At 46.4% G+C, this 22,309-nt stretch overlaps 2 protein-coding genes across 4 annotated transcripts in view; one reads left to right on the top strand and one right to left on the bottom strand.

Annotated features, from left to right (window-relative positions):
* Positions 1 to 22,309, top strand: part of LOC112452145 — a 200,304-nt gene that overhangs the window by 122,863 nt on the left and 55,132 nt on the right. The window lies entirely within an intron of this gene.
* The window catches only part of LOC112452141 (LIM domain only protein 3-like), a 70,454-nt gene continuing 53,982 nt past the window's right edge, over positions 5,838 to 22,309 (bottom strand). For 2 of the 3 annotated variants that reach the window (XM_025012213.1, XM_025012214.1), the window contains exons 2-5: positions 16,670 to 16,781; positions 16,109 to 16,372; positions 9,684 to 9,924; positions 5,838 to 9,368 (exon numbers count right to left, since the gene is read on the bottom strand). In XM_025012213.1, coding sequence (XP_024867981.1) covers positions 9,216 to 9,368; positions 9,684 to 9,924; positions 16,109 to 16,372; positions 16,670 to 16,758 — 747 coding nt within the window. In that variant the 5' untranslated portion in view covers positions 16,759 to 16,781 and the 3' untranslated portion in view covers positions 5,838 to 9,215. The remainder of the gene's footprint in view (positions 9,369 to 9,683; positions 9,925 to 16,108; positions 16,373 to 16,669; positions 16,782 to 22,309) is intronic. The other variant, XM_025012212.1, reaches the window with a different exon arrangement.

Genomic DNA, 22,309 nt, shown 5'->3' with positions numbered 1-22,309 from the left:
AGAGGGTGGAAAAGAGCCACCAGGTCGGAGACGGCGAGGAGAGGAATGGCTAAGCTATTCGGAACAATGTCTTGTTAGGCGGTTTGCTTTGAGGTAATCGCCGGGAAGACCCCGGCAGTCGTTAGACTTTCCCTCGCGGACCTGTTTGTTTCGCGGATAATTGCCCACCGATACTCGACTCTAGTCCCTCGTAAAATCCGTGAACGGTCTTCCCCTCCCGCCGTCTTCGGGGTTGAAGGAACAGTGACGAATGGACGGACGGATAAGCGGAGCGAGGGAGAACGAAGAACGCAAACTACCGTTCACTTACAGACAATAAAATCTACGACAAGAAGTTAGGTTTTCGTGCTGTGATGCAATTGTCTGGTGAAATAGAAATATTCAATTCCTGAAGAACGCATTTAAAAAGAGAAAGAAAAATAAACATTTTTAAACATGTCCGGAATCTTTTGTCAATATTAATTTAAATATTAATATTGTTTATACTTATATTATTTAATGTGCTAATAAGAATTTTCAATATAAAATGACAAAATAAATGGTCTTAATTTTGGATCTTTATACTTTGTTTTCACGGAACATTGTTTGCTATGGAGAATCGCACTCGAGAGCAGAAAACTTCTAAATGATTTCAAGGCCTAAAAGCGTTTATACATCATAATATCGAATGCATAATACTGCCTCGGTTTTCGAGAGAACTCGATGGGTTTCGAGAACTTCCGTCGAGAGACCATTACGAAGCGGCATAAATACTCGGTCGCCAGACTTCGGCGCTTAAGTGGCGAGACAGTTAGCGCCGTCGAGACTATTAATACGCATCGGTAGATCGTTAGTCCGTATATATTCCCGAAGGTAATATTCTTAGTTTGTCTCGCCAGCCCGTATCCTCGCGCGTGAGATCCTTCGCAGCAGCTACCAAACGGTTATTCTCGCTGCGATACAGTTCCTACGCCGCGAATGGTACTTGGTAATACGATAAACGAGACTTCGGAGATTTGGAGTAAGGAAGTTAGTCTAAACGTCCCTTCTTCCTGCTTACGCGTGATTATCCGGCCGACATGATAATTCTATTCAAAGGCATATAAACGAACAATAAATTTCAATTCTTGATTAACTCTCTATCCTGTGTACCTATCTCTCGCGTTACATCCTTTAAATTTGCATTTTTAACATGATTTTAATGTTAGATTTAATATCAATTGAACTGTCGCATTTCAGAAAAAATGAATCAAATAAGTTCTGATAAAACAGAACAGCAAGCTCTATTGTATTGCAGATCCATTTTACTTCAGCAATTATTTGTAGTTTATTTATATGCAAACTCAATGTTGAATTGTCCCAAATCGAATTCACGTTTGGATTTACCTCGAAAATATTTTACGATAGGTCTGAGACGGCCCGTACAATATGACCAGTATATATTATGACGAAAATTGTTGGACAATTACAATATACATTTATAGGCTTACGCGATCGAAGCTCGCGTAATTATAATTTTCTACAAGCGCGCGCGCTCGCGGAAATCCGGCAAACGGAATATTACAAGCGCCGAGCATGTAGCTCGGACTTCATCACTGATTTATGTAACCGCAATATAACGATGCTATTATATCGGACATAGAAACGCATCGTTGCTGCATTGATTATCAGGAAATAGTATGCAACGATTTAATATGTACATCGTTCAATCAGTCTCTCTCGCGTGCGCAGCAATTATTTCCACATTATTCTACATCGTATATCCCGTTGTTGTGTTCTGTCTAAGTCTGCACATATTCCGATATATACCGATAGATTAACTATAGCGGCGCTGCCATGATCGACATAAACATATATAATAAACATGTTTATTAACCCTTTGATGTATTATCAATTTTCACCTTATACGATAGCGTCGCACAATAATGCAATTCAATAATTATCAAATGTTCATATCACTTCAAATCTCAATACGTTAATATTTGCAAAATTATAGACCAATATTTGTGAAATAACGCATCTGACAGATGCAATGTGTGCATCGCTGACCGGGTGTGGCTTGTATTAATTTTTTTCCATCCTACCGCGAGAAAGTTGAGAAACATTAAACCGCGAAGTGTTATCGGAGGCGTGCGGTCGCGATCGATCTTCGCGATGTGCTCCCGAAATAAAATCTCGCTCGCGATCTGCGTCACGAGCCGAGGTGGACGAGAAATCAGGGCACGAAAAGCGCGAAAAACGCGAGATTCCGTAAATAATTTGGCGGGGCGCAGGCGTCGGACGTCGCGTCGTGGCGCGATGCAACGCGGAAACGCAGGGACAGCCGATACCGAAAGGGCGAGGGGAGGAGAGGTGAACCCAGATCGGAGATCCCGTGTCTGGGATAAGGGAGCGCGAGGGAGAAGGACGACGACAGACGGCCATTAATAAAGCGCGAAATCCAACGGTCATGCGCCAATCAGCGACCGTGACAGTAGCCACGACGTAACAAGTATTTCCCATCAGCGCATTCCGCATGCAAGGATCGCTATCCCGGATCGCAAAACGACCTCTTCTACCGTTGATTAGCGGCGATGCGCGCGGCCCGTCCTTTTTCCGATCTCGCGCCGGGATTAACCGGGCCAAGTGCCGACGGTCGAAGCTCGGCATCGAGAAAGAGCATTCGAAAACATGTATCTATATTGTGCAAATATCATTCAAAACCATCATATGATTTTCATCATTGTATTTTTTTAGCTGCAGCTGCATTAGTCACATTAGAAGCAATCTTTCTTTATCGAAAATATCATGAAAGTTCGTTTATCACATATTTTTACTTTTGGATATTATATATCTTTGTAACTGAGCAAATTAAAATTATATTATATTATATTAAATATAATTCTATCATATAATCCACTTGTAATTGAATCCATACTTCCATTATTTAATCCCTTCTTTTGAAAAGTGCGGTAAGACCTCTATTTCTAATAATTGATTACTGGACAGAGTCCGAAAGAGAGAATACTTCAACATTTTCGTTGAGAAAAAATCAATCTCAGATCGGTCAAGGACTATGTGATTTGGTACCGTCTGTGTCGAAGGAAGTAAATTTAGAGGTGTCGCGACACAATTAGAATACCGCAGACCGTATTGACCCGAATCCATCTTCGAAGACACAGTTGCCTCCTGTTATTCGGTTCTTCGAGAAAAGGTCACAGACGGGCGCTTCTGAACGAGAAAATGACGACCAAACAGCCCTCCAAATAGCCCAGAAACTCCTTTTCGAAATTTCCCTCATAAACTTCGCTGCGTTCTCCTCTCTATGCTATCGTCGTATCGCTATTTACCACCAGCCACTCGGGCATCCCCGATTTTCCCCGCGCGCTCACGCACGCGTGTACACACACGTGACAATACCACGGCACACCCTAAATATCGAAGTAGATTTCCCGTGCCTTGATATGATTAATGCTTCACTTTCGGGAGATAAAAAGTGAACGAAGGAAGGGTAGGAGGGAGGGGTACGACGGAGGAAAATGGTGGGACGCGAATGAGAAGGTCGGCTCAGGAAGCGGGGTAGAAAAAGTAAACAACGGGAGAACAGAGGAGATCCCGATGGAAGATTGGCTGCGAGGAATATGAAAGGACGTTAATTTATATCAAAATTAAAAAATTATTGCTTATAAAATAAAACAATTTTTAATTGTTTATTAGAAAAATTTTCCTTGGAATTTTTTATATTCTCTCAATCGTACGGTATCTAATTCCGCATTATAACATCTTCTAAATTCATTTTTGAGGATAAGAAACGAGGCGAGAATAAAAAATGTCAGCGAAAGAAAAGGAGAAGAAAAGGAAAGTGAAGAGGAGAAGGTAGGGAAGGATCATCGGTGAGGGTAGCGGGGTGCGCGAAGAGGGAAGGGCACGACGGAGGAAGAATTGCAAGAGCGCGGTGAGAAGGGGAACCGTTTGCGGGGGCCGTCAGTGGTCGGCCGTCGTACGCTGCAAATCCCCGTCAACCGCATTCAATTACGATGTTATCGCGAATACAGATGACGGTTATTTCCTTCGGTACACCCTATACATAACGCGCGGCCCTACGGCGTCGACTCCCGCACCCGAACCAAAGGCCGTGGAGGCTCTCTGTCTGTGTGCACGGCCTTACGTACTAACGACCAAACCGTGTGATTGTTTCAGGATTGTTTCAGAACACGGCTTCTGAAACTCGATTTTCGCCGACGATATTAAGCGATTCCCTCACTCCCTCCCTGTCTCGATCCGCTCTTGAACGTTTATCTCGAATAAAATTAATTTTTTATTGGAAAAATATAACGATTACCAAGTAGAATCGAGACAAGATATTTTATAAAAATTCTCTTTAGGTTGATGAAAAATAAATTATTCTTTATTTAATATTTACTTACTTTGAAGTCTTGATGTGATCTCCGAAGGACTGCTGGTTGCAACTTATAAATACATATAACCGTGTCTTAATAAATTTTTGTAGTATTATATTGGCAAAATATTCATTGCTTTTATGCAATAAGTATATGTTCTGTTCCTCCTATTCCGTATTTTATTGTTTACACCTAATAAACTTAGGGATATTCAGTTTCGCAATTATTATCGCGCTACTTCGACAATACGCCTTCGAACTTCGATTCGATGAATTCGCCTCAGAAGTTAGCCCCAACGTTCTGTGTTAGCTTCTTAATGTTTTCAAGGCGATAAAACTTGAAATACGACTACCGGTCGCGGCCAAGATCTCGTTCGCCCGGACCGAGAAAGGATGTGCGGATCATAACCGAGATGCATCCTCGCGTACATCCCGTTGCACAATCGTCTCCAAGAAAATCTTTACAAACTCGCGAGGCACTCAACGTTCAGGACTTCATTATATCTACAGCATGCTAGCAAAAGAATGTCGATACGAAAGGAACGCCAGCGGAGATGCCTTGAACGGGCAAAAAATGGATGAAGTAGATTAATTGGAGTCTTTCATCTTTTTTTTACTCCCTCTCTCTTTCTCTCCCGTATGCTCGAAACAAACGCGTGCTAGAAGGAGGCAAGCAGCGAAAAGAGAGATGAGAAAAGAAAGAGAGAGGGTGCCAGAGGGGGCAAAGGCGGTGGAACGGCAGGATGGCCCAGGGGCGAGCTTTTTGCCGAACACATAATGCATAGCGAAGGATGACACTCTTATCTCGTGATCTTTAATTCCGTGAGTCGCCGCGAGGGGGTTGCCGCCGCGTCGTCATTTGTCGGTTGCACCACGACGGAATCGGGAGAATGGACGAAGGGGGGGTAGAAAGGGAAAGGACGGGACCGCCGTCCGGGCGGGATAAAACCGCCACCGCTGTTAACATCGCCGGTCGGATACGAGAGAGGGGAGGGGGTTGGAAATTGCCTTGGCTGATTTCATTTCGGGCCAGATTATTTTAAGGGGTTCTGTTCTCCCTTTCGTTCCTAGTCTCGCATCGCCCTTGGCCCCCGCTCGCGTCGCCGCCACCTCCGTCTGCCTTCGACGTGATTAATGCGACTCTGGACGTGGACGCTGACGGTGGTGGTGGTGGTGGTGGTGATGGTAGTGGTGTTCGGCTGTAGGGGTGCTGGTGGTAGAGCGGCGTGGTTCGAGGGTCGAGATGACGAGTCGCGGCTACTCGCGCGACGTCGGATTAATTCGCCCGAGCACGCACCGGAAGCGAGCCGAGATTGTTAACCCCTTCCGGCCCGAACGCATTAAAGGTGGATATTATTTTTGATAGGATCTTCGCCGATGAATTGCGTGGAGTACGAATTAAAACAACTTCTGGGCCGCTCCCAGAAAAATTAATTAAAGTCGACTGGGCCTCCTAATGCTATCTTCGAACTGCATCGCGTAATTTATTACAACGTGAAGTTTATTAACCCGAAAGTGTGATTTTTAACTGGAAAAAAATCAATAGCGTTACGTGCTCGATGTAATTACACACACAAACACATACATTCTCTTTCTTTCTCTCTCTAATCGCGAAACTAGTAGAATCCATCAAACAAAGCGACTTCGTGATGTTTGCGTTGTCCGTTTTGACCGAATCATTAATTACAATGTATTTCACTAGACTGAGCGACCGAGTTTTTTCACCACGAACGGCGGATGTAACGGCGTGACGCAACCGATTACGAATCACTCGGCGCGCAATTCTAAAAATGAAACACAGCCCATCGAGCGAAACGACCTCATAACGCAATCGCAGCGGCATAAGTTTTCAGTTATGGGCTCGCTTCCGCGCCGTAACGGAGCCGCCCGGCGTTTTCGAAGGCGCGTATCCGCGAGTTTTAAGGAGTTCCACGTCCCATTATAAAGTCTTCACCGCGCATAATAACATTCGGCTCCGCGGGCTGGCGGGCATTAGGGAAATCGCGTTTCCACCCTTCTCGTATTAGCTCGGCGCCACGCGAGAGAGCGTCGGCTACCGTCTTTCCCCTCTTAACCCCTCCTGCGATCCTTCCACCCTGTGGAATCACGCATTGAATAGGGCCCTCGATCAGATCTGGTGAACTTTCATATATGTCGGGACTTACCTCAATTTCGATTTCTCGTGGCACAGCAAAAAGACAGATCGCTGGGTGGGAAAAGGGACGAAGGAGTTGAAACTGAGGAGAGTGTGATGGCGAAGGTGAAGAAGGCGACGTCCCGGTCGCGGAACGTAGGATCTGCCGGTATGTCGGAGTCGAAGTCGCAGATCCTTCCGACTGGAAATGAAAAACGCTCTTGGAATACACCAGGTTGTATTTATAAGAATGTTATATTTTCTCGGTAGTAATGGGAGCTGCCTCCCCCCCTCGCGAGGGATAGGCGGTCGTTAATATTATTAATAGAGCCCTAGGTAAGTGATATTATATACAGATGGATAAAAAATGGGAAAGTGTCGTCCCCTCTCTTCTCTGTCCTACGTAGGGAGACAATGTTCTTTGCGCCCCGTACTGCTTGCCTCTGTCGTCCGACCTGTTCCCCTCCGCCGTGTCGCAGGACCTTTGTACTAACGCGGTGCGACAGTCGTCGGGTTCGATCCGTTGTTCCTCGATCATTTACAAATGTTCGATGTAAACTAATTTCCCGTTACGCGCACTTTCTCTCAGACTTCGCGCACCTTGCGTTAAACGGATAAGTGATCACTTCGTTCGAATTCGGAGCAATTTTAATTGTCATTTCTAAATAATTGCAACAATAATGTTCAATCCTATTCGGCATAAACAAATTTGTAATATGGATCACTAATTCATATCCACGAGATAAAAAGTGTCACTGTTGCTAACTGTGATATGGAACGAGAAGAGAAGTGTTATTTTCGCGCGCAACCGGCCGCGAACGAGAGAAAGCCCGGATGTAACGCGAGAATGAGACGGACCGGTATTTCCGGCGTCGCGGGAAATTGCTCACAGTTAATAGCGTTACGAGCTCACAGTTAATAATGCCGCGGCGGTAAACGCGGCAGAGAGCGTTTCCGCCGGTCTCCTTTCTGGCTCCGTATGATTACGAATGTATGCCGTTTGGCGTTTGGTATAGATAAGCGCCGCCTGTATTTTTGGCATTAAAGCGTTAAAGCTAAGTGACTAAGTCCCTCACTCTGCTCCGATGGGAGCTCGCGACTCTCGGACAGTGGCGGATTATGGAATACTTAAAAGCCCTCAGCCAGTAAATCACTTTAAATCCCTCTATTTCGCTATCGTCAATGAAAATTTAAAATTATGATAAAAATAGCATTGTCAACGAACGAAAGTTAGTGAATGAAAGTTAGTAAAATGTTTGAGAGTAATATGCTTTATCGTTTTGCGAAACCGCTCGAAGTTAAGTTTCGGAGGCCCCTAAGCGATAATCCGCCGCTGCTCTTCACCGTCGCGAAGACTCGCCGACGGATGAAGCTTACGAAAAATAATTCGTCGTGATGCGTCGGGCTGTCTAAAACTGAATCTTTCCGCGGCGCTCGTTCCGAGGGGTTCTTAACCTAATGTCGTTAATTAATCTTTGGTATCGGCTGTCGCGTGAGCCGATCGCGCGTCTGACTCGCGACGTGTAACACATATAACAGAAATTTCAGGAGACTAGAAGGGCCACGAAGAAGAATTCAACCGGTGCTATGAGGCGACAGAAAATTTAGGACATTAATTTTTCAGACCCGAATATATCCCGAAAAGAATCGGGTGTTATCGCGCTCCCCCGATTATCCAATTTCGAAATATAAGATGACTGTCATGTCGTCTTGCTTCCTTTCCCTTTCGTGGCTGCCCGCGCTCGGCCGGCTGTAAAACGGGAGATCGTGGGACTATGGCACGTGTTACAGAACCCCTCGCGTCTCCTTCGCTCTCGCTAAGGTTCCCTCTCCTTTCAAATCCGGCGTTCCTTATACGTCCTTACGCGTGGACGACGGCGGTATCACGAGCGGGACAAGAGTCATCTCGATGGGCGTGCGTATACTGTGGTAATTGTTTCGTCCTCTCTCACTCTCGCGGAGTCGAATACGACACATATATATTTACAGGCGACTCCGCCGCACGCACGCACGCACATACACACGCGCATGTAATTTTCGCACTCTCGCGCGGAACCACATTCGCTCCCATCACGCTAGAGAAATATATCTTACACGAATTATCTAATTTATCATTGTGTGTGTGTCGGGTGTCGTATCGTATCTTACAAGACGCGTACGTGCATCAGCAAACAACGCAAAAGTCTGAGAGATGCCTGAAGAACGTCTGGAGAATTTTACGACGTCATTTAAACGTTTGCGTTGCCCGGGAGGAGTGTGTATGTGTGTCTATGCTCGTGTATTAGTGTACGTATCTGTATGTACCTGTATGCCTGCGGTAAATACGGTGTGCCGGGCTCCAGCTCACGCCACACACGTGTCCTACACTGTATTAACATTATCTTCCGTTAAATTTGTGTCCATTTTCCACGATCACAGTGATTCCAATCTCCAGACTCGTCACTTTGTCCTCGAAGCCTCGGATTCCACTTCGGAGTCCCAATTCTTCGCGCGTTTGACGTTTCCTCCCCCTCCCCCCGTCTACATCTCGCCCGTTCTCTCTGTCGTCCACCCATCCACCCCTTTTTTGTCCATCTCGTCATTCTCAGCGGTGCAACGTATACCTTTCTCCCCCTTTCTCGCTGCCCGCAATCCACGATTACATTCCACGAGCGAAGAGAACCCCCGTCGGCTTTAGTAACCGCTGAGACACCTGAGCTTCTTCAGAGGCGGCGAAGCCTCGTTTCAGCTGGTTGGCGCCTGCATGGACATCGGGGGTGGCTTCACGGGCCCGAGGGCGGGCCCGGACAGACCGTTGTTGTTCATATCACCCGGCGCCCTCGGTCCGCCGACCCCAGTCGTCCCGTTCATCGTCGGCGTGCCGCCTGACATTTGACCCTGAAGTCATAAAAGATTCGCGAGATGTGAGACATCACTCTCACATTGCAGCATCAATCATCGCGAGCCTCAATTACTACAAATTATAAGGAGAAAGGTATATCTCTCTCTCGCACGAAAAAATTACAACGCTTATATAAAGATGTATTATAATTATTAATAAAATGAAAAAATAGACTATGGAGACACATAATATTTCATTTACCCTGCTACTTTAGAACATTATTAATTTTTATTTACGCTCGCATCGCGAATTTATCCCCGAGTTTACTTTATTATCAACCAGACTCGTTCAGGCAGTTTGTTAGCACTTACGTTGGGCACATGATTGTGCTGAGCTACCGACTGCCCAAGACCTTGATGAGCTTGGAGCGGATTGTGTCCCGGGTGCATGTTCTGGCCCGGTGGCGTTGGTGTAGGAGGGAGTTGCCTTTTGATGTATGCTAATGAGGCGGGTGACTGTAACGCCATATTAGCGAACGCTAGCCTCTCCTCGTAGTCGTACTCGCAGAGAATCTTGTTCTCGCACAAGTAAAACCGATCGCCTACGCAAAACCTGCAAGTAAAAAAATGGAAACACGCTATGTCGGTCGTCGGAAGTGCACGCCGATTCGCCCAACATTTCGCGAGTTACCGGAGTTTTATTCGTCGTCGAATAATTACACTCCAATCGAAGATACAGAAAAAGCAGTTAATCGTTGTCATCAAAAATATAAAAAGAATGCGTACGGCAATTATTCATTGATCGTTAACCGCGAGATTTAGTTGGTTCCGTAAAGACTCAAAGAGAGACTCGAAGAGAACGCGATTAACAAATGAGGTTCGATCTTGTGCCCCGGTCGACCCCGTTCGTTATTCCAAATCCGATCGATCGGGGCACGAGGAGGGAAAGGGAAAGAAAAAGCGACGAGGACGGAAGGGAGGACGAAAAAGGAGTTCCGCTGGATAACGAGCATATCGTAACGTATCGAATAAATAATTATTATCGGGGCCTCTGTCCGCGAGAGCGGCTTCGCATCCGCTTTGATCCCGGGCTAGGAAATACGAGAGCGAAATACGAGAGCACGGCGGCACGGCGGCATGGCATGGCGCCGCGCCGCGTCGGGTCTGGCTCGGGGTAGATACTCTCATAATCGCACGGCAAATAGAATTATCGCGTTGCTGCGCGCGTGGCCGTGCTGGCAGCAAGCGCGCGGGTTATACCGGGTTTCGCTCGTTTCCCCCATTATACGCGTCGTCTGCTAAATGACGCCACACTCCAATCGGATACCTATCCCTCTCGCTTTCCACCCGCCCTTTCGCCCTTCGGCGCAACCATCGCTCTCTCTCTCTCTCTCTCTCTCTCGTTTTCTCGATACCGGTCGCTCTTCTAATCTTTTAATCCAGATTTGCATAATTATTTTATATTACACAAAAAATACATTGCTACTTTTTTTTTACACGGTAAGAATGGCATGAAAAAGTTATTTTACAATAATTAAGTGCTTATTTTCTTGGAGCGCATCGGGCTTTTTTTCTGAGAAATATATGAATTACTTTTTAATGCTATTGCTTCATCAAGCAGCATTAGCAATAATGAACAGAGAATTAGCCGAGATTTTTGTTTATTTCTTAGAAAGAATATAACTATAACGGATAATAATGTTTTGCTTACCAAATCGCGATACATCAGAAATAAAATGACGAACAAAGTTACAATGTTACAATAAACTCAAATTAAACGAATTAATCGAAACAATGCGCTTGTCGTTATTGTAATCGATATTCCTACTGCGTTTCATCATACGTGCGCGATATAATCGACGAAAGCATATTTGTATTTCACCATTAATCATCCCCCATTAATCTCGGAGCGGGAAGGAGAGACGTGGGGGGAAAAAAAGAATTAATATCCGGGCTTCAACCGGGCAATACTCTCGACGGTTTAAATGAAAATAATCCTTGTAACGCTTCGGAATACCTTTTTCGGCCGTCTGGCTAGAGGCAGATACTGTGTCGTAATTGCGCGGGCAATGGAATTATCGCGTTGCACAAGCGCAGTCATTCCCGGGGCCTTCCATTATGCGCGCGCGAATAATGCCGCGCAAAGCCCGATCCTTTCTCGCGAAAACGGCGCAAATGTCTGCCGCGGAACGATATCAGCGCGCACGCTGCCCCGTAATTTTCCACCTAGCCCCTCTAGGGCATTTTTACCCGACCGTGTGATACGACGTAGCCCAAAATCAGTGCGACAAGGAAGGTCAGAAGGCGTGTACAGATATTCTATTCAAGTCAGTTATACTGGAGCTGATTGGATAAAATCCTGATTAAAAATTAAAATTAAAACATGTAATGTTGAAGCGACATCAAGTATGATATCTCTCAAGTACCTTATTATTTTTTACAAATAATAATTAGAAAGTAAAAAGAATATAGTAAATTTAAGATCATCAGAATTGCAAAAATATTTTCTAATATTTCTCGATGTCCATCTAGTCATAGAGAGAAAAGGTAGTAGAGAGATGTATAATATAGAAGACTAACAATAAGTCTAGAAATTATAGTGACGCAGAAACATATCGCAAGACATTTTCAGGTACGAAAATATTTTTGTTCACGACTATATCACGAGCGAAATATTAAAATCGCGGTTGGACAAAGCCCTTTTTACAAAGTTTTAATTTCCATCGTATCGAAGCTCGTCGTGTATAATGCCCGCGCGAGCCAAGTCATAAACGTTTAAAACTTGATTTATCTTTCGCTCTGCGTTCATCGCAATGAGAACAAATTCGCCACCGCCACCGCCACCGCCGCCGCCGCGCCATGCGGGCGCTTTATTACAGCACGAGCGCATCTAGCACGCCTGCACCTACGTAATTGGCGCAATTCCGTAAGTGTTTCCATTCAATTTTCTTTTTATTACGTGCTCGCCAGCCGCCTTCCCTGCCTCGTCGCACGCGTATCTCGTCTACCCCTGCGCATCGCGGGATACATCACATTGTTTACGGCCGTTTTGACACGTTTCACGGCACCCGGGAGCCCGCGACGCGTTGCAATTTTTTTTCATCCTTTGAAAGTCCAGAGAAGAGATCGTTGGTCGGAGGTTACCGCGTCTACTCGTCAAGATCGAACCTGTGTTTACGAGTCGCCATTACGCATTTATTTCGCAAAATTTCACGGGGGATAAGATCTCCAACTTGTGGGACATCTGAGAAACATCGAACTGGTGAATCGTCCGCGTCGAGAGCAGTTAACGAGGAGAAGTGAAGACGATTCTCGGGTCTGCATGAAAAATTTCAATCTGGACGGCGCTCAGATAACTCGGCTGAATCTTTAACGAGGGTAACCCGGCTGCAGGACAATGGAGGGTGGGGGGAGGGAGAGAGAGAGAGAGAGAGAGAGAGATCGAGGTGACGCCGACACGAGGAGGCGAAGAGAAGCGCGCGAAAACGATGTTCGGTCGACGCGATGGAAAGAAGACGTTGCGATTCAATAAATGATACCACCGGTGGCAATGCGTGACCCCGTTAGAGAGGCACTTTACGGATCGTTCCCACGACGTGGCCGTAGCCTTCAAAGAGTAATACCGTCCTCTGCGCGCAAGCTTCGGCGCATCAAAGTTTCAGCTGCTTCGCCGTGCGCGTCTCTCGCCAGTTTCTCAGATAAAATCTTTATTCGACGCACCGCGGCGAATCGCGAAAATTGCGGGTCGAGCGTCGAGCCGAGAGCGCGCACACACGCGAGCACAATCCGGACGTCACTTCGAAACAGATAACCGCCGCGATCTTATCAAACATAATGAAAAAGCACGAGCAATAACGTGTAATATTACGCGTTGTAATTGTACCATATAAACAATTAATACCATTTTCAAAAATAATAAAAAGTACAAAAATACTTTACGCTATAACAATTTCGATTGCAAATAGTAATTATCTACGAATGAGAAATTTTACATCGTTTGTAATTTCGCCGAATATCGCCCCGACGAGATATCAAATCCGAGTTGCAGGGGCGAAAGTTTAATCGAGTAGTCATTATGTTTGACCGGATTCGACGGAAGCAAAGAAATCGGGGAGAAAGCGAATATGCGATGCCCGCGCTTGCGCTAATGTACACGTGTGTGTGTATTCGTGTGTATTGAGGGCGAAAGAGAGAGAAAGAGAGAGAAGGGGGAGGAGAGAGAGAGAGAGAGAGAGAGAGAGAGAGAGAGAGAGCTAATTGCATCGGTAAATCATCCTCTAACCAGGAGGGTGGGAGCCTAGTCGCAGCCACTGGCAACCCTTTATTCTGTGTTATTACAGTCTAAAGTTACCCCGTGTAATTGTTGCTGTTTAATTGCAAACTCTAAGTCGTCTCGTTACAGGACGCGCAGCGCTGCGAGTAATTGCCCTCTTCAAATTTACCTACCTGCCTGCTTTTTAGCGGCACGATCGCAAGCGCGCACAGGGGTCGCACCGAATATTCCGCATCAGGCATATTTTATCGCGGGCGCTCGCTCGCGCGCGTTTTAATTGCGCTCGTACATCATCCGCGACACGCAACGCGATTGTTATAACAAATATAATGACCCGGGGCTGTGAGTGCGACCGTCTCAATTTACTTCTTCGCAATCCGCTTTTATCCCAGCCCCGCAAAACCAACGTCGGCGGCTCCTCTACCTCGCGTCGGCAACAAACGTCACGCGTCCGCGATTCTTTTCCAAAGGACCCCCAACGCAGCATCCCCCTCCGCACGGATTCGTTTTGATCCTGATGTGCGCGCTACCCTCCCCTTACCCCGCTACAGGGCCAGTTTCGCCGCGAGTCGCGCGTGAGCGGGGGCATTGTCGAAGATAGACAATGCCGGACGATAAAAACGTAAAATTGATGTTCTTTTGTTCACATTGTTTGAGACGCTGTGCCAACGTTTGCCACACGCCTGGACGAACCATCGCTATTGGCTTAAAACTACATCCTCCACCTCCGGCTCCTCTATCATATCCCCTGTCCTCCTCCTCATTCTCTCTCTCTCTCCCTTTTTCTGTCGCCTTTCTCTAGCGACAGAGCGACTACAGATTCTCTCTCTTTCTCTCTGCTTTCTCCTTGTCGTTGTTACCCCCCAAAACGAGTCACTTCATCCGTAAGCCAGCATTGTATCGCTCTGGTGGCTTTTGTGCACTCGTCTGTACGCTTCCCACCATTGAATCGCGACAGGTCTCCGCCGTTTCGTCGTTGCTACATATTGTTTAAACGTTGTACTGTGGTCCGGAGATAATTAAAATGACCGGAGAAAAGAGTAACGGGTGATAACGAGCGAGTTTGATAGATAACGGTTGATCTTTATCGTTTCAATTGATTCTATTCAATATTGCGCGTCTCGTTACTGACCGTGGAGCAATATATGATCTATACAAGGTCCTGGAAGGAGTAGGTGTCCCGCCCGCGAAAATGATCTCGATCGAACGTGAAAATACTGGTTCGTAAGTAACTGGTCTTTCTTGAAAGACAAAGTAGATGACACAAAGATGGAAAGAGAGAAGGGCGTTTATTCTCGCCCTGAAGCAAGCCCTTTATATCGCCAAGAAACTTATGAAACTTATAAACTTGTATTAGGATACAGAAGAAACTTATAAAAGCAAAATTCAAAACCTATTAAAATTTGGATTTATACTTAATCTCCCATCAGAGTTCATCGTTCAGTTGGTAACTCATTGATTACAAGAAGTCTCAAATTGCGCCTTAGAATTAAAGAGCTCACGATAATAATCAATAATGAATATATTATAACGAAGTTTTAAGGCCGCGGAATGCCAAGATGCTCCTGGCACACAACTAAATGTAGATAAATATTGTTTTTGAAAATTTCCAATTTTTATTTTATAAACTTTCAAATTAATCTTACTTACCTATTTAATTACAAATAACAATTATATCAATTGTCATCAAAAATAAAATTATGCTAATTAAATGTTGATAAAAATGAACGAAAAATAGTTTAACGAACGATAGTTCGATAAGGAAGTAGACGACAAATCGCACATTTCGGCAGATGGAGAACCGAGGTCGTGGGCTGCACGAGAACGTGCCGCAAGGTTTCACGACCTATAGTCGGTCCGGAGAACGGCATCGCGAAAGAAAGGAGAGGTCATGGCGCGGAAAAGCGCAGGGTGATTTCCCAGCTGACCTGTAAAGCAACCTATCCCCGTTAACCCCCACCCCCTTCCCGTTGAGTCTGTCTCGCGGACTAGTAGTCTCTTCCCCGTAGTCGTTCCTCGCCTTCACCCATGTGTCCACGCGACGGGAAAGATGCATCGCCATGAAAGTGAACGGTATAAGAAAATAAAGGAAGATGGTGGGTCGGAGGGGCAGGAAGCGAGGTAGCAAATTTACTGATTCGAGTCTTCCGCCGGTTGTCCCGCGTTTTACGTCACGCGGTAATTTTTAATAATTGACGAGCCCAAAGCGAGTTTTGTTTCTATTTTCGAAATTCCACCTGTCGTTTAATACAAGCAAATCGCGCGGATTTCTAAATAATTCTGCGCGTTGCAATTTACATGGTTTCGGAATAGTGAATCTATTCTCTGTATAGTGCTGTATCTCTTTTTACATTTTCTCAAAATAAGACTATCGTAAATTCACGCTTTAGAGCGGGGAGGGGGCAATGAGAATAGACGAATGATTTTGAAGAAAAAGGACCGGATCTAATTATGAAGATAAATTAAAATCTCATTAAAAAAATCGGACCTAGTAATAAAGGGTAATTCTGTCGTTCGCACTCACCGATGAGTGCACTGCTGGCAGGCGAAACAGTCGAGATGATAGACGTTCGTTCTGGCCCTCATGACCATCTCGAACGCCGGTATTTGCTTATTACATGCCGCGCAGCATCCCGTGTTCCCGAAGAGCCTGAGGTAGTCCCTCTTACAGAGGATAAGATTAGCTTTGGTGTAGAGGGTAGAGCCGACCTCGCCTAACCTACAGTCGCAGCATCCGCACTTGAGGCAGTCCTCGTGCCAGTAGAGGTCCAGGGCCTTGAGGAGGTACCTGAAGGACCGACCGTAGTTTTCGTTCTTACCGGCCGTTAAGTCTTGAAAATACCTCTCTTATCTTGATATTTAAAATACATTTACGCAAAAGCATGGCTGAACATTTATAAACGAAGCGAAAGTGGACCGCTTTAGAGAGATCGGAGATCGATATCTGCAATGTACGTCCTTGCGACAAAATATTGAATATAGCATAGCAGATTTATTAATACAGAAAAGACAAGAGGACGAGATGTTTTCTTTAAGAATACAGATTGTACAGAAGTGCATTGCTTATACGTGTGTCGCCGTTTACCTCTCCGTAATTGTCTTCCCGCAGCCGGCGCACTCCTGCTGCGTCGAACCATTTTTATTCGTCTCGGATTTGCTCACGTCCATAGTCATCGTGATCTCAACTACGGCGCCGTCTGGAACATCAAAAGCAAATCAAATCGTAACAATTATATTCTCCCGCATCGTTGCTTAAAAAAGAAAAAATCTGCAGATTCTTCTTTTCAATTTCCTAACATTGTGATAGAACTTGAAACAATCGCTAAACACCTAAAATCGCTTATCGAGCGCAGTTCGATAAATATACGGAGTGAAATAAAATTCTCAGCAAGTCGAGAGGAGCTCGGACTGAGAGAAAAAAGTTGTACCCGCGACGAGAGAATTATACGCGTGGCGTCGTCATTTCCAAGCGCCTCGAAATTTGATTTCCCGAGTTAATGAGAACCTTCCCCGAGCATTCAGACGGGTTGTATGCATCTGCGTGTCTTTTTAAGGGGGCGACAACCGCGGACGTTTGGCGTGCCATGCACGCGTATCCCGCCGTTACAAGCATCTCCGACGGTCGTAAGTGGCTGACAGCACGCAATAATTAGCGCGGCTAATTGGAACCGTGCCTCTGCGCTCGTCCTCGCGCGCTCAGACTCCAATAAGCACTGACGCGCTGCGTCACGAGCGTCGTCGGAATCTTTCGCGATGCATAAAACATTTCTCTTTTTCCTCTTTCGTTCTCGCTCCACCCTTTCCTCTCTTTTCTCTTTTCGCCTACCTACCGACACCCGAAGCAGCCCGTCTCTCAACCGTCCCGCGGAACGAGCGCGCTGGGCGAGCATTCTTCAGGCGAAAATAAATTTCTCTATAGCGCCAATTATTTTAACCGTTCACCGCATTTCGTTCCCACAAGTGGGAAACTGGAAGTTTTATCCCATCTTGAGATAAATTGTAAACTATCCTTTGAACTTTAAACGTTGCGTCCCACTCGGGAATGTTAACGATGAGTAATTGACTCTACAGTGTTTGTTTGTTTCGTGTAAAATCACGCAAAATTTCTATTTTGTATTTCAAGTTTACGCGATAAAATTGATGGACGAGGATACATTTTAATTGCATTTCTTAATTCTCGTAAATTATGAATCTAAATTGTTTCCGAGATATTTTCTCAATCACGGAAATCGCGAGCTGTTCCGCGATTTATGCCGCCAGAGTAGTCAAGTTAAAAATGCGATTTTATTCGATTAAGTTACGTCCGCGCGAGGATCACGGGGGAGGGGGGGGGACGAAAACGGCATTCGTGATCGCGAGAACGCAGTTACGTTCTTCCGAGGCGATCCGCCTTGGCGGGTGAGGGTGACGTACAGGGATACCGGGCAGCAGCCCACTTTGCTCACCTCCTTTGCCGCCACCGTCACCGCCACTACCGCCGCGCCGCGTCGTTCGGAACGACGACGAGCGGGCGGACGCGCGGCGGGGGCTTAATTAATTAGCCGGATACTTTGAGTAACAATCCATTATTACATACAAACATCCTCGGCCTCGGGGCCGAGCTGCAGCTTTATGCTGCTAATTGGCCTTCTCAAAGCCGGGAGACCCGGGCACGAGTTATAAACGCCACTCCTTCCCTCCCTGGCCCCGCGCGACCCGCAGCCACCGCACCGCGCCATACCGCACCGCACCGCACCGCACCGCTCTCTCACTCCCGGTTCCAATTTTCTCTCTCGCTACCACCCGCTACCACCAACCCCTTTTCTCTCTCCCGTCCTCTTCTATCTCGTTATCTCGCTCCATCCTTTTCCTTCCTTCGCCTCCCCTCATCCCATCGTCGCATCACTTCACCCGCGTGCTCCGCAATACACGTAAAACGCATACAATCGCGCGGATACGTTCGCCCACTCGTCCTCCCCAACCCCTCACGCTCGCACACATGCACTAAGACAAAATGGATGAGAGAAGTGGAGGAAATAGGTGAGAGAGTGCGAGAGGTGGACGGAAGGAAAGAGCAAACGAGAGACGAAGGAGAAAAAGAGAGATGCGAGGGGCGGGAGGTAGCGGGGCTGGACGGATAGCGCTAATAACGCGCTCGTGACGCAAAAAAAAGGAAGAAGTATAATTGCCAGCCCTCGTGGCAGGTATTTTTCAAATAGGACCCCGTCCGTTAATTGGAGGGCAAATTAAAGAGGCGCCGCCGAGGAAAAAAACATCATCCCCCCCGCCTCGTTTTCTCCCGCAGCGCGCCTCCCACGTCGGTATATCCAAGAGCTGCCTCGTGATTCGTCAAACGACCTGTACGCTTCGTTTTTCCCTGGGTCTAGTTTTTTTTAATGATTCTCCTCCCTTAGTCCGATTGACATCGCGATAGAATTTAAAAAAAAAAAAAAAATGCGCGTGCAACGCGCCGCGAAAAGACGCGGCTAACGATGACGGTTTTTAAGCTCTTTTCAGTACCTAATGCTAATTGCGTGATCGATAACCGATTGCTCGAAATAAACCCGAACGATGAACGAGTTCGACCGTGGATGAATTCGCGACTGGGAGAACTCGTGCATCTATCCTCCGCATTTTGCAAACTGTTATAGCCATGCCTATGCATCGTATTTGATCGCGATGGTTACACGAGTCAAACAATAAAAAAAATGGACGTTACTTTACCCTTTTCATTGGCAAATTGCGAATATCGAAATTGCCAATGCTCGCGAGCAAATTAAAAGTTCGGTGCATAGATACCAAAATATCAAACAAAAAAAATCAGGGTGAAATTAATCATTCGTATCGGTGAAAAATTTCGAGCCTGTTGCTGCGAGAATTCACACATCGTACCTTGATTAAAATTACTCGCCTGTCACAATCACAAGCTCATCTCGAAAACGAACAAATTTATGTAGAAGAACATATCCAAAAATTATGAAATATTATATGTAAAGAGAAATAAACCTTATTTATTTCTTATAGATCGATATCAAAGCGAAATGTATTTAGACACTTGTGTAAAAATTACCTAAGAAATCAGGAAGAGAGTCGGCAAGTGCTTTTTCGCTAATATCGGGATATTGCCACTCTGATTGTGAATGATCGGCCGGTTCCACGCAAAAACGTTTCGGGTATTGTATTATCTCGCGGCGGATGTCGTCAGCGCGGACACCGTCGATACCTCGATTCGCTTATAAAACGAAATTGCGAAAGGACGAAATTCGCTCGACGCGATTTACGGCGTCTTTTACTACTGTCGGTCTTATGGAAATTAGACTCTTTACTGCAGCGATATCTTCTCGGATCTCCCCAGGAATTTTCAGAGATCTTTTAAAACGCAGCGATTTCGTCATAAACATGCGCCATGCCAGGCAGGAAATTCTGCGTGATCCAACCCGCGATAAGGTACTGGTAATGTATATATAATAAAATGTTAATAATAAAAATCCCCTAGTATTTGTATACCGCCGGTATTTGTCGGATCATATTTAGCTACTGGAAACTAGCAGTCATCGTTTTATTTCTCGACGAGGAGGAGGTCGCCGAGAAATTCGATCCTTCGCCGATAAAATCGGTCTCGCGTCTCGGGCACGCTGCGCGACAGTTCTCGTCTGCGAGATAGCATAATCGTAAAATGGCAAACTGATTTCGAGCGATTTTTCCGTGTCGACGCGAACGGTCAATCGCCCCCCTCCCTCCCTCCTCCCCCTTCGAACACGGGTGAACCTCGAAAGGAACGGCGATATTCGATCGTGGAATCAGCAACGGATACGACTTTTTATTCGGTCAATATAAGGAGCACCCTTCCGAGATTACGAAATTGCTCTAACAGCAATATGGGAGAACTCCATCCCCGCGTCCCCTGTCGCGCTTCCAAGCCACCCTTCTGACTCGCGTTTCCCGCCGTCCGTCCGTCTATCCCGGGGATTCCGTCGGAGCGGACACAGGGCCGGTCTAGGTGGTTTAATAAAAATGTCAAATATAAAGTAGCCGGTGGGGACGGACGTTTAGGAAATAAATAAATGTAAAAGAAAGTCCGTGGAGGCGGAAAGGAGAGACCGAGTGCGCGCGGGATGGACAAATACGGATGGTTATACGTGAGCGAAAGAGGGACGGCGACGGCGGAGAGGGTGAAGTCGTCTCGCAGGAGGAAAACGGAAGTTTAGTGGACTCAATATATTATTACGGTTAAAGGTCAGCGTGACGTACTCGGCTGACCCAAACTGTGAGTGACTGCACTCACCAGTTCAATCTCTCTCGGACGCCACTTTTCTTACATCGAAGAAACTCGTATCGAAGATGTTCAATAAAATATGGCGCTTCGTCATAACACAATGCGGCAGAATGGACGGATACAGAGAGAAGTCCGTTTATTAATACCCCTCCCCCCCTTTCTCCGAATTGTAAAATCCTCTGAGGAAGAACCGAAGAGAAGGGGTGGCAAGCACGGCTGCAATTTCGGGGCTTAATAATGATCCGACGGTCCTACCCTCTTCCCCGGTCTGTGGATCCCGTGTCATTATACTATGAAGTGAAGAGACTGCTAATTAGTCATTAGCGTAGGAAAAAGACACCCTCAACCAGTGCCGCTGCAGCTGCGGGGACGACGGGCAACTCTACCCGACGACGCCGACTACGGCGGCGACGACGACGTTGACGACGACGATGGTGAGGATGGTGCACGGCAAACTTGGGCAAACAGGGTGTAGCTGCGCTGGCCTACGTCTAATTGGACCCTAGCGACGTAAGTTCCACTAATTGAGACCGGCCTCGTAACTATCAACACCGCTACAAGGGTCCGTTCGTAAATTCTGAATGGACGAGCAGCGATAACGATACGGATATACCGTCTTCGCTGATTGGGTGAACACGGGCGAAACTACGTCGTGGCGTTGCGCGAGCTATCGTAGTCATACTCGTCGTCGACGTCGACGTCGCCGTCGTCGTTGTCGTCGTTGCCGGATGAGAGATAATTACAAGTTGTAAATTTACTATATTACTACGGTTAATGAGGGCGCGCGTAATTAGAACGAGTACTTGTTCCGCGCTGCGCATTTCAAACTATGCAGGTAATGGTCGATTAATTAATAGTCCCGGACAATCGGCACGATTAAATCGCCGTAGACGGCCGACTGATTGTGATTTCTTCGTGTGCAAATATTTCTGGAGATGAGAGAAAGCGCGAAATATAAATTACTTCCTAGCTCTTCTCTTTATCTTGAGGATCCCCAAATTACGGAGACGCAGCGGCGACGAAGGAGGGCACGTCGAAATAAAGGCGAAGAAATGAGTTGGACGGAAAAGAAAGAAACGTAAAAGGGAGAGCGACGAAAGAGAGAGAAAGAGACGGTAAGGCAGAGCCAAATTTTAATCTCATCCCTGACAAAGCGAGAGAGGCTGCGTGACGAGAGGCTGCTCTCTCTCCTCGGGTCCTTCAGGACCACGGTATTCCATCCTTCAGGATCATTATATCGCCAATTAGAAGATAGCGGAGCACGGCGTCGCCTAACAAGCTTCCTGGGGGGGAAAGTTGGGTGGCCAGAGGGAGTGAAAGGCAAGCAGAGAGGGCGAGGACAGACCTACTCTTGCGTCGTTATACTGCTATCACACCGGTGCTGATGCCGGTGCGGCGTAGCACGGAATGGAACGGAACGGAACGGAACGGAGCGGAGCGAAGCGGCGCCACGACGCCTCGCGTCTCTCT

The sequence above is a fragment of the Temnothorax curvispinosus genome, unplaced genomic scaffold (assembly GCF_003070985.1).
Source record: "Temnothorax curvispinosus isolate PA1 unplaced genomic scaffold, ASM307098v1 QBEX01002996.1, whole genome shotgun sequence".
Taxonomy (NCBI): Eukaryota; Metazoa; Arthropoda; class Insecta; order Hymenoptera; family Formicidae; genus Temnothorax; species Temnothorax curvispinosus.
Note: the sequence above shows the minus strand (reverse complement) of the source record. Positions and strands in the feature narration are given on the sequence as shown.